General features: G+C 36.8%; 1 protein-coding gene across 1 annotated transcript; it reads left to right on the top strand.

Annotated features, from left to right (window-relative positions):
* Positions 1-12,236: 12,236 nt before the first annotated feature.
* LOC121740365 (putative cysteine proteinase CG12163) lies at positions 12,237-16,387 on the top strand. Its single transcript, XM_042133039.1, has 5 exons — positions 12,237-12,468; positions 13,559-13,682; positions 14,313-14,494; positions 15,288-15,404; positions 16,239-16,387. The coding sequence occupies exons 1-5, from the start codon at positions 12,237-12,239 to the stop codon at positions 16,385-16,387; spliced, it is 804 nt and encodes a 267-aa protein (XP_041988973.1).
* The last annotated feature ends 1,988 nt before the right edge of the window (positions 16,388-18,375 follow it).

Raw genomic sequence — 18,375 nt, forward strand, 5'->3', positions numbered from 1 at the left:
GGTGTCAACTGCAAGATGCGGTCCGTCTATAGCCGGCTTACGAACATTAATTAGAGAGCTACATTCGTAACTGTCGAAATTTGTTCATCTTGGACCAACGCGAAGAGGTCGCAATTTATAAAAACTAAATGATGCCCGCTACTCCGTTACGCAGTTTTTTTTTTACTGGGACAAAAAGTGTCCTATGTCTCATCAAGGGACTGAAACTATCCACATCCACATCCACACCAAATAACATCAAAATCGGGTAAGCGGCCTAAGCGTGAAGATGATTTTAGCTATGTCCACACTATGCGCCATCGTCTTTAATTTTCGTCATCTTCTTTCATTCAACTTTCGTTTTGGCGCATTCAATAATTGAATGCGTCAACGAACGCAACGCCAACATTGTCATTTTTGTTTTTTGGATACGGTTAGAACGCACGCGTCGCGGGCATGCTTCACTTTCGCTGTTGACTGCGCTATAACGCATGCCCTGGACGAACAGAAAAAGGCACAGTGTGGACAAAGCTTTTCGCATTTATGATATTAGTATAGATTACAACAAAAAAATATCAGAAATCTTTATTTAGTTTTGTACTCAGTGGGCGTCTGCCCTACAGCAGCCGCGGATCACTGATGAGCACCAAATCGAGTTATAATTAACTGGAGGCCAGACTTTGAGCGCCACTTTTGTAGCATTAAACTACACTCACACTGACGTGTTAATGAAATACTTTATAGAGTGTATTTGGCGAGGGCTGGATGTGATGTGAATAACAAATAATGTACAGGGTGTAACAAAACTAAGTGATAATACTTTAGGGATTGAATATGTCCCTTGTATAGAGGTCACCATGAAAGTAGCAGCACTGAAAAAGTAACTTTTTTTCACCTTTGTATGGAAAAAATTATATGATGCTAGCATACAAATTACAAAAAAAATTGCTCTTTCAGCGCTGCTACTTTTACAATGAACTCTATATAGAGACCACATACACACCCTAAAGTATTATCACTTAGTTTTGTTACAGCTTGTATAAACGCGATTTCTGCGGAATCATACTCGTAAGAAACTTTTTTTAGGGTTCAAACGGTAAAAACGGAACCCTATTACTATTGTTTATTTCTGTTACCGCTATAACAACAAATGCTAAAAATGAAATAAAATAAATATTTAAGTGGGCTCTCATAAAACAAACGTGATTTTGTCGGCCTTTTTTGCTCTATATCAATAATGGAAATACTTGAATTTTATATATTATAATATTAAAATAACATAAACATTTAAGGAGGGCTCCATGCAAAAAAACACCATTTTTGGCCTATCTTTGCTCTATAACCTTCGTGCGCGAGTCCGACTCGCACTTGGCCAATTTTTTACACCCAACGTCCTCTCCCGAGTACATATAAATATATCCATAGTAAACTCTATCGAATTTAACTCAGTGATTTAAGATTGAAGAGTTGACAGCAGAGAGAAACACTTTCGGAGATGCTGCTATCGAGAGTATAATTATTTTAAACGAATTCTAAAAAGGAGGAGTTTTATTACTAGACAAAGTTACAAAAACATTTAACTTTGAAATCATTGAATTTAAAACCAACGTATTATCTGAATACCGCATTAGCATTCACTTTGCTCAGTCGAGTGAAAAGTTTTAGAATTGGGAAAATAATTGAATCGGTAACGTAAAAGAGTATTTAGTGAACTCGAGTCCGGGTCGAAAATGTGCTTATTGGTAACGTAAAGCTTTTTATTCTTACGCCAACCGTACCCAAACCGACGGCGCTGGTAAACCGAAATGTATGAAATTCTTGAAAGTGGTGTGGATGAGATTGGTTGCTCCAAAATTATCTTCCGACCAAGCGAGATGGCATGCTCGGTCAGGCTTCTCTAAGAGAAGTTCTCTTCGATAGCGCGATGCAGGATTTTGGCTCTATTTGTGGGTACCGTCAAAGTCGTTTTGAAAAATTTGACAAGTTCTGCCTATTTCATGATATTTTTGTAAACTTATAATATTTAAAATCTTACCTAAAGTGAGCCTTTTATTTGTTTCAAAATGGAATTTGACCAAATTAATGTCTTGTAATTTTTCTAAGCCAACATTAATTGACACTCACAAACGAATACTTGATAAAGCTGTCAATTTTTCGTGCAAAGTCAAAAGATCCAAACAGAATATTATAATCTATATATATATTAATACGTGAGCCAAAAACTTTGGATCCCTTTTGACGAAAAATGGGGAAACGTAGGTGAATCAAATTTAGCACAGTTGTAGTTTATATCGATGGCCCCAACGAATAAACGTGCAAGAGCTCTTACCCAAAAAAAAATTTTTTTGATTTATCGTTTGCATGGCCTATGATTCACCTATGTAAATTTTTTGGAATTTTTTTGACTTAAAATAACGATTTTATAGCAATGTAGACATTTATTGTACGGAAAAAATAATAACATATATCACATTAATAATAAAACATGCGCTAGTTGCAGATTATTTTGTTTATTTGAGTTCACCAGAATAAACGTGTTAAAACAATCTGGCTCACGTGTCTATCCTTTCCTTTGGGTTATAACTCTTGCACGATTATTCGTGTAAAAATGCAAGCGACTTCTATGAGTAACGCCTCATTGCAGATGGCGAAACTTTGAATTTAATTATTGTAATACGGGGAGTGCTCTGAGGAATGATTCAAAATAATTCCTCAGAGCACTCCCCGTATTACAACCAACTGAGGATGCAGAGTGAAGCTATTTACATCTCGGCGTAATTCCAAGGGGTTCAGCCTGTTTGAAACATTATGGCAGTCAACAATTCGAGCGGCCCTTCGTTGGATACAAAGGGATTAGTTGGTATTGTGGGGTCCCTGCCCAGAGATTAGAACAGTATTTCATATGAGGCCAAACCTGCATCTTGTAGAGTTGTAGTCATTGGTCCAGACTGAAACACTGTCTCGCCTGTTAAGAACACCAAGATTTTTCGAGGCTAACTTGGCATCACCCTCTAGATGACATCGGAACTGGACTTTGCTCGATATGTTTACTCCAAGTATTTCAATGCTAGGAGGGGATTGTTAAAGAGGTGCCCTGAAAACGATGATATACGACCATTGGTGACTTTTTAGTTGTGAACGGGCAGAATTGGTGGGGTTGAATTGGACTAAGTGAAGTCTACCCCATTCAGAGACTTTCTCCTGTGAATTCTCTATTTGAGACATAAGTTCGTTTCGACTGTCAATGACATTTAACCGAGAAATATGGTGGAAGCCGGTAGATAGGGCATCACCTGTACTATCATCTGCATAACAATAAATGCCGTTGGTCTGTAGCATGTCATTGATCTGCCAAAAAACTTGTGACCTATTTGCATAAATTCTCGGGAAGCCCATATTATTTAATTATGATGGAAGCTTTGATAGCAGCGCTTTAAGCCAAACCCGATCAAAGGCCTTCACAATATCCAAACTAACAGCCAATGCCTCTCCTCTCCATACAATCACCTGAGCCCAACGGTGAGTTTGGCACGCCAAGAGACAACCAGCCAAGCGACCCTTTCGGAACCCGTACTGTTTGTCGTGTTTGTCGCTTAGTAATGTCTGGCCGCCCAAGTATTGAAAGAGCTTATAATGGATTCCATTATTTTTAATTTCATTCAGATTCCAAAGAAGGAGGTTTTATCAATTGGTTTGTAGTTGGAAGGATTTGAGCAGTCACCTTTTTTGGGGATCGGGTACACTAAGGCTGTCATTTAAGAAGCCGGGACAATGCCAGAAGGGTAGGAGAACCGAAAACGACGCGTTAAGACCGGAGCCAATTCTAAAGCACACTTTTTCAACACAATAGGAAAGTTTCCGTCGGGCCCGCTCGACTTTTGGATATCAAGGGCACGCGGGGCTATTCACTTTGGGCGCTGATGTAACCTAATATCCGACATGATGCCCCTGCATTGTGGTATGGTCGACGGTTTCTATCCCAAGGTCATCAAGGGTCGAGTTTGACGCAAAGAGCTTACACAGAAGATCGTCTTTATATTTTGCGTCGTGGGCTAACGATCCATTTCCTACTTGTAGAGATGGTACGATGGCTTTCAGAAATATCCTTCAATAGCTTAGGCCTGGGACCAGTATTCACGGGTTCCTAAAGGAAGGCACTCGAGTCTCTCACCAATACTATTGACGTGCTGTTTACTTTGCCCGAGTGATCTCTCTTTTTAAGGATCTATGGGCAAGGTTGTACTCCATTTTATATGTATGTATCCACGCATAGGCGTGAGGGAGGTCAATATTTATCAACAACAACAATAGGTCAACAATATTTTTTCACTGAACCGTCAACTAGAAAATGTTAGCTATCTAGACGTTCCACGCGGCCTCGACCACATAAATGATAAATTTTACGGAAACCGTACATTTTCTCGCAAAAAATAGCCTATGTTCCTTTACGTCATGGTCTACTCTACATCTGTGCCTAATAACTTAAAAATTCATCCAGTAGTTCGCGAGATAATGTTAATAAATGAAAATTTAAGTAATTTTCCCGGTTTTTTTCATATTTTCCTATTTTTCTTCGCTTTTATTAGTCTTAGAGTGATAATTTATAGTCTGTAGCCTTCCTCGATAAATGAGCTATCTAACAACGAAAGAATTTTTCAAATCGGACCAGTAGTTCCTGAGATTAGCGCTTTCAAACAAACAAACTCGTCCACTTCATAATATTAGTATAGATTTATATTTTATACCAAGCACTTATAAGGTCGTATTACATAAATAATAAGTCGATCTTCTTAACACTAATATACGGGCTTTTATCTTTATAAAAATGTAAAAGCAACAAAATATACAGGAATAAGCGTGTAAATGACCACAGCATGGCTCAGGGGAAAAAATATACGTGGAATAACCATGCAACATTTCACTGCACTTGTTAAAACTTCATTTATGACACGAATAAACGTGCATTGATACAATAGTGTTAACGAGTCACATATTAGTCACTACAATAATAATTTAATATGGTTTTTCTTAAATATGTGGTAAACGGATAATATTTGATTTTAAAAAAATATATGAGCTGAAAGATATTTTTTTTACCTTTAATTTGATTATCTATACTAATATTATAAAGAGGTAAACTTTGTTTGTTTGTATGTTTGTTTGTTTAATTGTAATGAATAGGCTCAAAAACTACTGGACCGATTTTATAAATTCTTTCACCATTCGAAAGCTACATTATTTACGTGTAACATAGGCTACTTTTTATTTTGGAAAATATAGGGTTCCGTAAGATATTTGGGTTTTTCTGACACAAGGTGAAAAAAATTGACCATAAAAGTTACTTATTTTGCGTACGCTGCCTAAACCATAAAAGATAGAACCATACAATGTTCCAAGTAAACACACGACACACTATACCTATCTATGTCGATTGAGGCACAACAACCATTTTTTCATTTAAAAATCTTGATTTTTTTTGGACCACATTTAAACGTATTTATTTTACTCATGCTGCAATTTTTATCAAAATAAATTATTTCATCACTAAGTACAGTTTGTGTAGATAATATTTTGTCTTTGAATGATTAAAATTGGACTTTTGGCTTAGAAGCTATGGCGAAATTAAAAATTGCGATTTTCGGTACGCCCGTTTCGAAGTGGGCGCTACCAATGCGGGGGTGCGCTGGGCAGTAGCGAAGATTATGACCGGCCCGGCAGCTGGTGAATCTATACTAATATTATAAATGCGAAAGTATCTCTGTCTGTCTGTCTCGCTTTCACGCCAAAACTACTGAACCGATTGTAATGAAATTTTGTACACAGATAGTCTAAGGCCTGAGAAAGGACATAGGCTACATTTTAACTGGAAAAAGGGGTTGTAAGTTGGTGAAAATACGTAAATTCGTTCAAATTAAGTAAGTTCCAAAAAACTCATAACAGATGGCGCCAAGAGTCACCTAGATCGCGCTATCGCTTGCTCATATGTATTTTTATAAGAGGTGGTACCATGTTGGGTTTAATTTTTCGATTCTTTCGATTGTTATACACGCCATCAATAACTCACCTACCGACATAGATAGCAGAAACAACAGCATACAAATAATAAATACTAAATAGTTTATGGGTAAAGCTAAAGTTGTGTAATGCAGCTAAGTTGTGTTAAGCTAAATAAGCGCCCTTAAAGTTTGGTATAAAAAAGTTTTATTTAAAAAAAATACTATGTGCACACTACACGGCTGTTTTGGGTATTTTGATTACGGATGCTTTTGATGCTCAGGAGTGAGCACACGGCCCGTCTCAGTGTGCTCACTCCTGAGCACACTGAGATGCGCCGTGCCGGGGCTCATCGCAAAAATCCACCTCCATACAATTTGTATGGAAGCGGATGCGCGTATCGCGAAGCGGAAATCCGCTGTGTCGGGGCGCAGCGGATTTCCGCTTCCATACAAATTGTATGGAGGCGGATTTTTCTGATGAGCCCCGGCTAGCTGAGCCCCGGCACGGCCCGTCTCAGTGTGCTCACTCCTTTAAAGGGCACCGGGGTTTTAAAAAGCTTTTGACACCAATTTTGTTGACACCGCGCGCTATAAACTGAAGTCCACGCGGACGAAGTCGCGGGCAACAGCTAGTACATTATATTTGTCTATTTATTATGTAGTCAAAGTTATGTGGTTCCAAACGTTTTTTTGTCTTCTTGAAAAGTTGTCTTTTTTCGATTGCACGTTCATTCGTTGGGGCCATCGATATGGAGAAGGAGTGCATCGAGCTAATATTATTTTGAAATTATGCTTTTATCATACATATTTTTAACATGTTTTTAACAAATAAAACATTACACACACTACAACACACATACTAGGAAAAATGACAGATTTTTGAGTGACAAGCCTATACATACGAATTATACTCTTTTAGTTATGGTTGAAGTCTGTTGACAACAAGGTGACACATTGAAAATGGATTATATATATATATATATATATATATATATATATATATATATATATATATATATATATATATATATATATATATATATATATATTGAATCTTAGATACTATTAGACAATGCTTACACGGCCAGTCTGAGATCAGCTGAGTCCCAGAGACAAGAGTTCTAACTAAGGTCGAATTTCGACCATTGGGCGATGTCTAGTATTTTTAAAATCACACTGTGCTATATTAAATAAAATCCTTCTCCTTTTCAAGAAGACCACTACTTGTTGAGAAGGAGAAGGATTTTAACAAGGATTCAAAATTAACCTCACATGGAGCGTTCCAGGAACCCATTACATATTTTATATTACAGAGCAAAACACCTTTGATATGGTTTACGTATTAGCGGCAGAGACTGCAGCTCGCAGGTTACCGCTAACATTCATTAGCTGACTGATTAGATATTTAATGCACCGTCAAAGGATAAACGCAGTTAATGTATAGTTCAATTTTTTTTTTTAATTTTTTATTCAAATAATTGGTATCATACATATACGTGGGAGAGCCATGCTTCGGCACGAATGGGCCGGCTCGACCGGAGAAATACCACGTTCTCAAAGAAAATCGGCGTGAAACAGCGCTTGCACTGTGTTTCGCCGAGTGAGTGAGTTTACCGGAGGCCCAATTCCCTTCCCTATCCTCCCCTATTCCCTTCCCTTCCCATCCCTACCCTTCCCTATTAGCCTATTCCCTCTTAAAAGGCCGGCAACGCACCTGCAGCTCTTCTGATGCTGCGAGTGTCCTTGGGCGACGGAAGTTGCTTTCCATCAGGTGACCCGTTTGCCCGTTTCTTTCATTAAAAAAAAAACTATTTTTTAACGTCATCGTCGTCATCGTCTACAATTATGTTTGATTACTATATTCCTGGACCTACTGTTTGTCGATGTAAGCCTGGTCGTCGGTGTAAGAAACTCTGAAAATGTACAAGCTTTTCACCCCTTTAGAGGTAGAAATTTAAAAAATCATGTTTTTGGATATCTACGTCATACTCCAACCCGTCAAAAATATTATCTCTGCGATCAGTTAATTTAAAGTAGATAAAAAACTATAGTAGACACTTAGACAGCCATATCTTTGCAGCATGCATGCAATGCAATATTCGGGTGAGATATTATCCCGAATATTGCATTAAATAGCTAAGATTTAGTAAACATTTTTCGTCCCAATGTTGCCGAATTGCATAAAGCAAGCGAGCCACAAACTATGTTCATTGTGAGCGTCCTGCTTCCGCGTTTGGCCGTGCTTAGTGGTCACCCTACTTCAACACCCAGATTTATTTGTTACTATTGTGACCATGATTTTTTTATTTTTAAGACCACTTGAGGACAATTATGTAGCATATTATTACATATATGTATACCCCGATCTACTATTTGAATGAAACATGAATACATAATATAAGGTCACGTTTCGGCTGCTTTCCAGCGACCGTGGTCACGGGTGGACTGAGATGACAGGCGTCCAATTCATTGAATATTATTTTCAACTACCTGAAGATTCATCAATTTTTTGTTTTCGTTCCGATCTACGCAGAACGAATTCACAGTGTCTTGAAGCCGAGGTGTCCTAGATATTTTGTGCTTTAGTTTATTTATCACTGGATCCCAACTAGATGGCGATAAGGGAGTCTAATATCGCTATCTTTAGTAACGGATCAAACGAAATGCACGTGAAAATAGAATTATTGTAGTACGTAATTTACTGCCTTTACTGTCCTACTAATCAATATTGTAAACTATTACAACTGAATTTGACTTTTGTGAAATCTGTAAACTAGAGGTAACAATAGCGGAAAAATATGTTAAAGGACATTCTTGGAAGAAAATAGGTAACGATAATATCAAATTATTTTTACTGCATACTTTAGATAGCTTTAAGATACTTTATCCAAAGCTCATAAAAGCCAAATCCAAAGTTCATAATATAAGTTTTTGACTTGGAAATCGTTTTTTTATTTTTTTATTAATTGAGTTGTATAGGAGAAGGTGAATGTGTCCCCCCACTTTGTTTATCAAGCATTATTAAAAAAATATAGGAGTCCTAAAAAATACATTATGGGACTTCTTATTCATTTGTTTAAACATGTCTTATTAGGGAATATATAAAACTCGTGCAGGATAAAAAAAAACTTTGGAATGACTTTCAGATTAAATGAACCTTATTTACTGAAAATAATTCAAATAAATAAAATATAATATGGCTACCGTAGCTTAAATGTATGATGCAGACGCGGGCCTGTTTGAACGTAAAATGCTTTGAAATTAATTTCAAGTTGAACCAGCCATAAACTCTTTACCTCGTAGAATATACCACCTTCTAGCAAATTCCACAAAAACGTGTATTTTACATTTTTAAAGGGTTTTACATTTTATTAAACAGTATTTTACATTTTATCTGCTAAATTAAAAATGTTTTTTAAAGAAATACTTATAATGACTAGGCGTTTTTTCAGAAAGTGCTTGGTTATAAAAAAGGAATTTTATTTTATTTGCTTTAGCTTCTATATAATTAGTCATATATTTATGTGATTATAATAGTTGTAAGGAAAGACATAAATAAATCCATTATATAACACATTGCAGATGTATGCATGTCTATTGTCTATAGCTAAGCTTAGTGGTCCAACCTTTTCTAAAGAAAATTCCAGGTGGTTCATACAGAGGCTTGTGGAAACTATAAAGATTATTTCTAATGATCATAATTCTTTCAAATAATGAGGCAAATGGTAGAGCAAGCTCACGATCTGTAGCTACTCTGTATTAGTAGCGTTATCCCGGTGTAATGAGGGCTAGTAACAGGTATCCTCCAAGGGTTGTGTCAAGCGATTGAACGTCTATGATGGTTAGGGCTGTCCAAAATATATTTTTATGTATATTCGTAGGCTAAATTACATATTAATTAGTTGAAATTAATATTTCAGTTTTATTTTGGAGGTTTTAATGATGACTAATTATTTTTGTTAAAGCAATAAATAAAATGATAACAGCACCTTAAAAATTTTATACAAATGAAAAAAATATCATAAGATTCATGATTAAATTTTACAATTTTCATATTAAGACTATAAGTTATGCTGCTTTTTCCTCTCTGCAAATAAAATAAACTGAAAACTTTAACAAGTTAGGTATTACTAAGACTTAGCTTATTATGAATTTTATTTTGACAATGCACAGTAGAATTTAATAAGCTACAAACTGAGTCCAATAAATACAAAAACAAATGACACTTGTTAAGGTAATAAAATTCCACGAGAGTTACATTAAACGCCCATTCTACCTTAACAATCCACGCGGGCGTGACTCGTTTATATTTTTGACAACCCTATTCGGTACAAATAGGGGGAGTTGAAGTTAAATTGATCAATTAAAACTTGCGAGAATGCTCAAGATACCCGCCGAGACTCATGAGCGAGCTAACAACGCCTCGCATTCATACTAATCTGAGTCTAACGCGTCTGATATTCTTGGATTAGAACTTTCTCGTGCGATATTAATATCTCAGGACTTATCCGGATATCGTTTATCGTGCAACCGCTCTGAAGACAGACTGAGATTTACATTGGATTAGCAAATTGGTTATTTCAATCTAATGAGCTATCTTTAGGGCTTCTGCAATTCACATCGCATCATAGTTAATTTATGTAATGTAGATGACTAATCTCTGTAATTTTGTAGGTATATGTAAAAGTTAAACCTACGATAATCAGACTAAATAACGCAGACGGGGAGTCTGCTTATGAATCCGCCGTCTAATAGCACATCGTACGGAGGACTTCAAAGATGGACTAAAAACTTTCTTCTCAGAGAAAAGCCAGAACTGTCAACAAGAGACCCGATACCAACAAGGTCGAATGATGCTAGTGATGGTAGTAAACTCTACTTTTCAACTGTGGTTTTAGCGCAATAGGCTGCAAATAGAGCAACAAAATATACACAAGTGTTGTTTAAACAATCGCCGAACTCGTATATCATGCGACCGGGACAGTTTTATTGTTTAAAATTAAATTAACGATCGAAAACATCTTTTGTGTAACAATAAATTACTTTTATGTTCCGCCGGAGATCTGCTGTTTTGTGCTCATCGAGTCGTTTAAACATCATTTTCCGGCTGTAAAGATGTTTTATAAAGTGAAGATTTTGTAGGAAATTCAGAAACGAAAGTATCCATATTAATATTGTAAATACAAAAGTATCTATCTGTCTGTCTGTGATCTTGACGCCGCTGAAACGAATTAACTCAAATTTTGTATAGAAAATAGAAATACTTTTTTTTTATGAAATAAGGGGGCAAACGAGCAAACGGGTCACCTGATGGAAAGCAACTTCCGTCGCCCATGGACACTCGCAGCATCAGAAGAGTTGCCGGCCTTTTAAGAGGGGATAAGGTAATAGGGGAGGGTAGGGAAGGGAATAGGGTAGGGGATTGGGCCTCCGGTAAACTCACTCTCTCGGCGAAACACAGCGCTAGCGCTGTTTCACGCCGGAAGCATGGCTCTCCCACTTATAAAACTTTGAGTTCCAGGAAATTATCATCCCGGAAAAATGTTAAGTTGTCGAAATCGCGGCCGTCATCTAGTGTTTTATAAAGTGAAGACTGTAGTAAATTCAGAAGTTGGAAGAATGGGAAATGAAGACGTGTTTGGGTTTAATTAAATTGTTTAGGGGTTACGTGACGAGGTAAGACGTTGTCATATCTACGATATTGTATTAGTATTGTATCATTGATGAGGGTTGTCTATGCGTTTCCATTTCCGGAATTTATATAATATTTTATTTTACTCAAATCCTTATTTTATTTTACTCAGTTTCTTATGTCAATAATTTTACTATTATTTTTAGATCACTGTATTATTTTTTAATCAAAAAATCAAAATCAAATTTATACGTATTTTATGTATGTATTTTACAATTATGTATTTTAAGATGTCAGTAAAAGAAAGTAAGGGAAGACAAAAATAGTTCCTGTTTTTGTGTTGAGTAATGGATTTTCCATTACTCAACATAAATTTCTAAAACGTACAAGGTGTAAAACACAAAATATGTTTTGCATTTATCGTATGAGCAAATGCACGGCACATGGGCCGCATTACTCCACGAAAACATTCCCATAAAACAACAAGCGCTATTCAGAACGCGCACATTTTAGTGGCATTTAAACAAAAATTGCCATAAAAACACAATAAAAATCGACAGAATACCTCGTTATAAAGTACGGTTTCGACAGATAAAAATTATATCGTGTATGGCCATTGTGAATGCAAAATGTACCTGTTTATTCTCGCGCTCGCGTCGCACGGAGTTTCGATTGTGTGTGAAATGTACGGTATCAATTCTGAATCGAACGGTATCAATTCTGAGTTGAATATCGATTCTGCGTTGAATATTACTGGCCTGCTCGATCCACCAGATTACTTCGATTGGAGAGATCGTAAAGTGGTGTCGCCGGTCAAGAGCCAAGAAACTTGTGCGGCGTGCTGGGCGTTCAGCGCGATTGGTAATAAAGCACACTAAATATGGGGTCAAAATATCTCGAGATTTGACGGGCCATAATAAGTATCAGTGTGCACCTTTTCAAACATTCCCATGATTTGGCTCGTATTAACCACGAATATTTGATAGGGCCATGGGTTGGTTGAGGGATTTGGCTGTAATAAGTAATAATGTCGTCAAATTGATTCGCAATATATTACGTACTGATTCTTGAGACGTATTGTACCTATACTTAACCTCTTAGTAAAATATTTGGTAGCGGATTTGCGAGAAAGTTTGTTGTAAGTTTGTCCGTTAAATATGTGAATCGATGCACCAAACAAAACAGCAAACGATATAAGATATCCGCGTTGTAAATATTTATTGTTAGTAAATTCAATTCGTGGTAACAACAAGATGCGGAAATATTATATTCTGGAAATATCCAGAATATAATATTTCCTCTCAATAAAAATTGTTCAGTAATACGAGAATATCCACTAGAGGCAAAGAGAGAATTATTATCAGAAGTGATATTAATGTAATATTATATGTAATAAAATATCCTACATAAATATCATCTCATCGGCTTAAAACAAATTGTAGATACTGAAAGCAATCGAAAAACATTAATTACGAAATAAATCCGTTTTGATATCTGCAGCCGTTAAAATTATTGATGCTTATTCGATTTTAATATTTCTCTCTGCAAACCGGACGCGCCGAGTTATTTATTTTTTACGGTCAATAGAAATGATTTTTTATCAATTGACAGACTAAAACAGTGATGGGGCTATATTTCACTGGGACACAGTTGCCTCGACCAACAAAATGTATACAACTCTGCTCTATTTCTATACATTTCGTTGGTACCGGCTGGTTATTTTTCTTATAGTCACCTAGCGATTGTATTCCTACAGTTCACTGAAGTACACGAGCAGCCCATCTTTGGCCCATCAAATGGCAATCTTAATCCCAAAACTCCTCATTATTGGTTTAAACGATGTCCACAATATCCAGATTCCAGGTACGAGCAGCCCATTTTTTCCGCGCCCAATGCGCGGATTGTAAACATTCCAAATGGATGTATAATAAACTTCAATAATTATTAACAGCAAACATAGAGAGTCACCTGAAAATTCACCTGGGGCGAGAGGAGAGACTGTCGGAGCAGTTTCTGATAGACTGCAACCCGCGGTCGGTCGGTTGCGGCTCTATGTCGCTATTGGAGACTTTCTCGTAAGTTATATAATATAATCCTGGTAGCTTACTTCAGCTATAGTTATTTTACATAATATTGTAGTAGTAGCAAATAAGCTAATCTTAACTGTCCGAGACTATACGGCATGACTGGTGAGACGTGGGTGAGATAATATTATGTTTAAAATTAGGTGCCTAATTTTTGACCAAATTACCCTTTAAATAAATGAATCATGGACGCGGCTAGGCATACGGTCTCTGCGGCCCGCGGCGCGTCGCGGCGCCGTGCGCCATCAAAGAAACACCGCGCCGCTATCCTTCATTTACTCAGTGATCAATTGATATTATTTATTTTTTATTTTTTTATCTAATATAATAGCCAAATATCACGCCCTCGAGTATTGAACATGTCTCACCAGTCATGCTGTATATTCCAAATTCCAATTCTAATTTTTGAAAATTCTAAAAATAAAAACATGAATTTTTATGTAAAATAATTTGTTTGTTTGTGTTGAATATGCTCGAAACCTGTATAACCTGTACACGCTATTCACTGGATTCTAATAAATCGTGCGCGTTTGATAGAAACAACCAGCTGCTATAGGTAATTGGCGAAATTATTCTCTATCATACCACAAAACTTATCACTTACAAATACAATCTCTCCAGCATGATAGTCAGCAACGGTGGAGTTTTACGTGATGCTGACTACTACCCGTATGCCGCTCGTCCCTTGCCGTGTCGCTGGGACAAGAACAGACAACTGATGCCCGTGATGGGCTACAGACGGGTGAAGAGAGATGAGGAGCTGATGAAAGTATTCCTGTACAATCTCGGTCCCCTGTCTGCGGGTAAGAACTGATAATGATTTTTTTAAAGAATGTAAACTGTGAATGTGGTTAATGTGGACGTGGGAGAGCCATGCTTCGGCACGAATGGGCCGGCTCGACCGGTGAATAAAACCGGCGTGAAACAGCGCTTGCGCTGTGTTTCGCCGAGTGAGTGATTTTACCGGAGGCTCAATCCCCTAACCTCCCCTATTTCCTTCCCTACCCTCCCCTATTCCCGTCCCTACCCTCCCCTATTACCCTATTCCCTCTTAAAAGGCCGGCAACGCGCCTGCAGCTCTTCTGATGCTGCGAGTGTCCATGGGCGACGGAAGTTGCTTTCCATCAGGTGACCCGTTTGCTCGTTTGCCCCCTTATTTCATTAAAAAACAATATGTAAGTTTGTCGTGAATAACCTAGGAACCTAGGAATGTCCAAATTTGATAAAAAATGCACAATAATAATGCCTGAAATGTAGTGTATAAAATAAAATTATCTACTTTCTACTAATTCAATAATAATAATAATAATTAATAATAATAATTTATTTATTTTCTCCCAAAAATTACAGTGTAGTAATTTTGGGAGACTTGGAGCCCAAACTAAGCCGAAGCCTGTATATTGGTGCCCCAGGCCCCCCCTCACAACTAATTTAACTTATTTTAACAATTTAGTGTAGGTATTTGAACTTATTTTAACAATTTAGTGCAGGTATTTTAACTTATTTTAACACTTAGTGTATTTTAATTCAAGTTTACAGTCTGTGGATAAATTGCCAACGTTGAAAACTTATCAACTATTTTTTTTTCTGCTACAGGAATAAACTCTGAATCTATGAAGAAATATACAGGTGACATAGACGAACCAGCCGAAGGCGAGTATTTACCAAACGAACGAGACCACGCGGTACTTATAGTGGGATACAACACTTACTGTAGGTATCATCGACAAACCTCGATTTTATTATTTTTGTGCACTTTGATCGATCTAGTCTGTTTCCTCTATAACACAAAATGATCAAGAAATCTCAAATCATCATCGCACATTCAAATAATTAGTCTCTGAAAACTCCATAAGTCAGTGTCTTTTGACGACTATAACTTGAGCACCAGTACGCGAACTTTTTGTTCGACTGGTCGGGCTACAACTTCGTTGATAGCGCATAGTAGAAGGACGTTACTGACGGGGAAAATAATGGGCAGATGACGGACAGTATAGTTATATCCATAATATCTTAATATTATAAATGCGAAATTCTGTCCGTCTTTCTGTCTATTACCTCTTCACGCCAAACTACTGAACTGATTTTGCTGAAATTTGGTATTGGAATAGTTTGAGACCCGGGAAAGGACATAGGATACTTTTTTCCCGGAAAATGTACGGTTCCTGCGCGATAAACACACACACACACACACACACACTAACATGAACTTCACTTTAAAATCTAATTAATGTCGCAACAATAATAACTGTTCTACTGTATTGTAATTTGCAAGATGGTCCGGAGTCTCTGGTGTCCTGAAATACAGGCAACGCCTAGTTTAGGCACCAGTCTCCCACATAACCTGTGATTTATGTAGAATCTTTAATAATGGGGTAATTTTGTGGTGAGAAAAATAAATATTTATTATTATTATTAAAAAATGCTAGTGGTGATCTTTTGGATGGGCTTGACCTAATTTTCCTGTTCTGAGGGCTTGACATAGCCCGACCAAATTAAGAAGTTTCGCTATCTCGCTTTCTCTGCATCTACCTACATATTTTCCAGTGGACCCAAACACCGGTAAGCGCACAGACTACTGGATCATCAAGAATTCCTGGGGCGCGGAGTGGGGCGACCACGGCTTCTACTACCTGGTACGTGGCCGCAACGCCTGCGGTATCGCCGAAGATGTCGCCTTCAGCTTCGTGGATTAGTCGGCGGTAGGGTTGCCACCCGTGCTTTATAATAAAGTATTGTACGTTATTTAAGGTGCTTTATATTAATAATAAAGTACGCGAAAATACTTTATTTCTCATAATTTGATTTTTGTTGAAGTCGTGAGTATTTTTCGTTAAACGTTTATCGATTAAATATAAAACTAAAGAAAAATAAATTGTACTTTATTTTTATACTGTGTGCTTTATTTTTTCTACTTAGAGTAACGAATGTACTTTAAATGCAAAAATAAAAGGCGGCAACCCTAGTCGGCGGTAAAATTGCCTTTAGGGCTCCCACACATAACTGCGAATTCGCATCGCAATCACAAAAAACACAATTTTTGGCATGTTTTTGCTCTATAACGGTACGGAACCTGTTGATTTTTTTTTATTCTTGTACGGGCTAATTTAAATTTAATTATTATGGAGTTGGAGCATTTCACATAAAAAAGACAAAAGTCAAAAGTAACTGTTTCAGCGCTGCTACTTTCACAGTTAACAATAAGGGACGCTAACACGTCATTACACACCCTAAAGTTTCATTTACCACCCTAATGTTTAAACAATCTATATTGGAAAATTACAATAAATCATACCTGTCTGGCTTCTTAAAAATGCTGTATTTTTAGAAAAATGCAAAAAAAAACACAAATATTTATGTTTGCGAAAACAATTTGTTATAAACAAAGTTGGCATTATTGTTTAGAATTTATTAGGTACAAACATTTTTTCTGCAAAACCTTTTTTCCTGTTTTAACCTTTTTTTGTTTAAAAAAAAAACAAAAACCTGCTGTACCTAATACCTCGATCGTGGGAATCGCAGACACAATAGATTTTCAATTCTTATGCGACTGCCGGGTGCCGCTTGAAGATATAAGGGGATTAACAAGTAAATTTACGGTGTTTATTAAATAATAACAGCTCGTGTTTACCGTGAATACGGAAGCATGATGACCCGAGAGACTGGCGGCCGGCCTGACCTTGTACTAATATCAAATCCATACTACAGGGTGTTACAAAACTAAGTGATAATACTTTAGGGTGTTCCTTGTAGAGAGTTCACTGTGAAAGTAGCAGCGCTGAAAGACCAAAATTTTTTTTTCACTTTTGTATGGGCAAGCGCCCCAGCGTCTCGAGTTTCCCCATACAAAAGTGAGAAAAAAATTGGTTTTTAACGCTGCTACTTTCACAGTACACTCTCTACAAGGAACACATACACACCCTAAAGTATTATCACTTAGTTTTGTTACACCTTGTATTATTAATATTAAACTAGATGAAGTGCGCAATTCTGGCAAAAAGTATCCTATTTCCTTTCCCGTCAAAATATCTCTGTACCAAATTTCATCAAAATCAAATCAAAATCTGTTCAGCAGTTTGGGGGTAAAGAGGTATCAGACATACAGAGATACTTTTGCATTTGTAATATTAGTACCGTACTAATTACAAGACCTTTATGTATATATCCGTTTTAAAAGTATAGTAAATATAGGTCTACCAGAATCTGATGGCAAATTTTGACGGCAGATTTTCAAAAAATATTCTTGATCATTGGATATTTTTTTATATTTGCATGTTTGACGCACAAAATAAGCTGCTATAAGGAAAAAAAAGGATCAAAATGTTTTATTCCAATTACACCGGCATTGCTAGAGTCAATTTAATTTCTCACTTTTTGCCATCAGATTCTGGCAGACCTATACTTCTCTGGATGGTAATGATGGACATGGAAGAAAATTATAATTTTGTATTAAAGTGCAGCGACGTGTTCGTAAGAGCGGGAATAAATTTTATTCACTGAATAGAAGGCAAATTGAAATGATGAAATTACACTACAATTTAAAATGAATAGTAATTATATCTAGGGTGCGCGCACACTCGCGCGGATCTCGTAGCGATTTTAAGCTATTGCATAGCTTTTATCGCTGTCGCTGAGTGCGGCGACCGAACCGAGATATTCCGTAACGAAAAAAACCTTACACCCC

This window comes from Aricia agestis, chromosome 3 (assembly GCF_905147365.1).
Source record: "Aricia agestis chromosome 3, ilAriAges1.1, whole genome shotgun sequence".
Classification (NCBI taxonomy): Eukaryota; Metazoa; Arthropoda; class Insecta; order Lepidoptera; family Lycaenidae; genus Aricia; species Aricia agestis.

Coding starts and splice junctions, on each gene's coding strand:
- LOC121740365 (XM_042133039.1), top strand. CDS start 12,237: ATGTACCTGTTTATTCTCGCGCTCGCGTCGCACGGAGTTTCGATTGTG. Junction 14,495..15,287: donor TCTCGGTCCCCTGTCTGCGG/GTAAGAACTGAT, acceptor TTTCTGCTACAG/GAATAAACTCTGAATCTATG. Junction 15,405..16,238: donor AGTGGGATACAACACTTACT/GTAGGTATCATC, acceptor CATATTTTCCAG/TGGACCCAAACACCGGTAAG.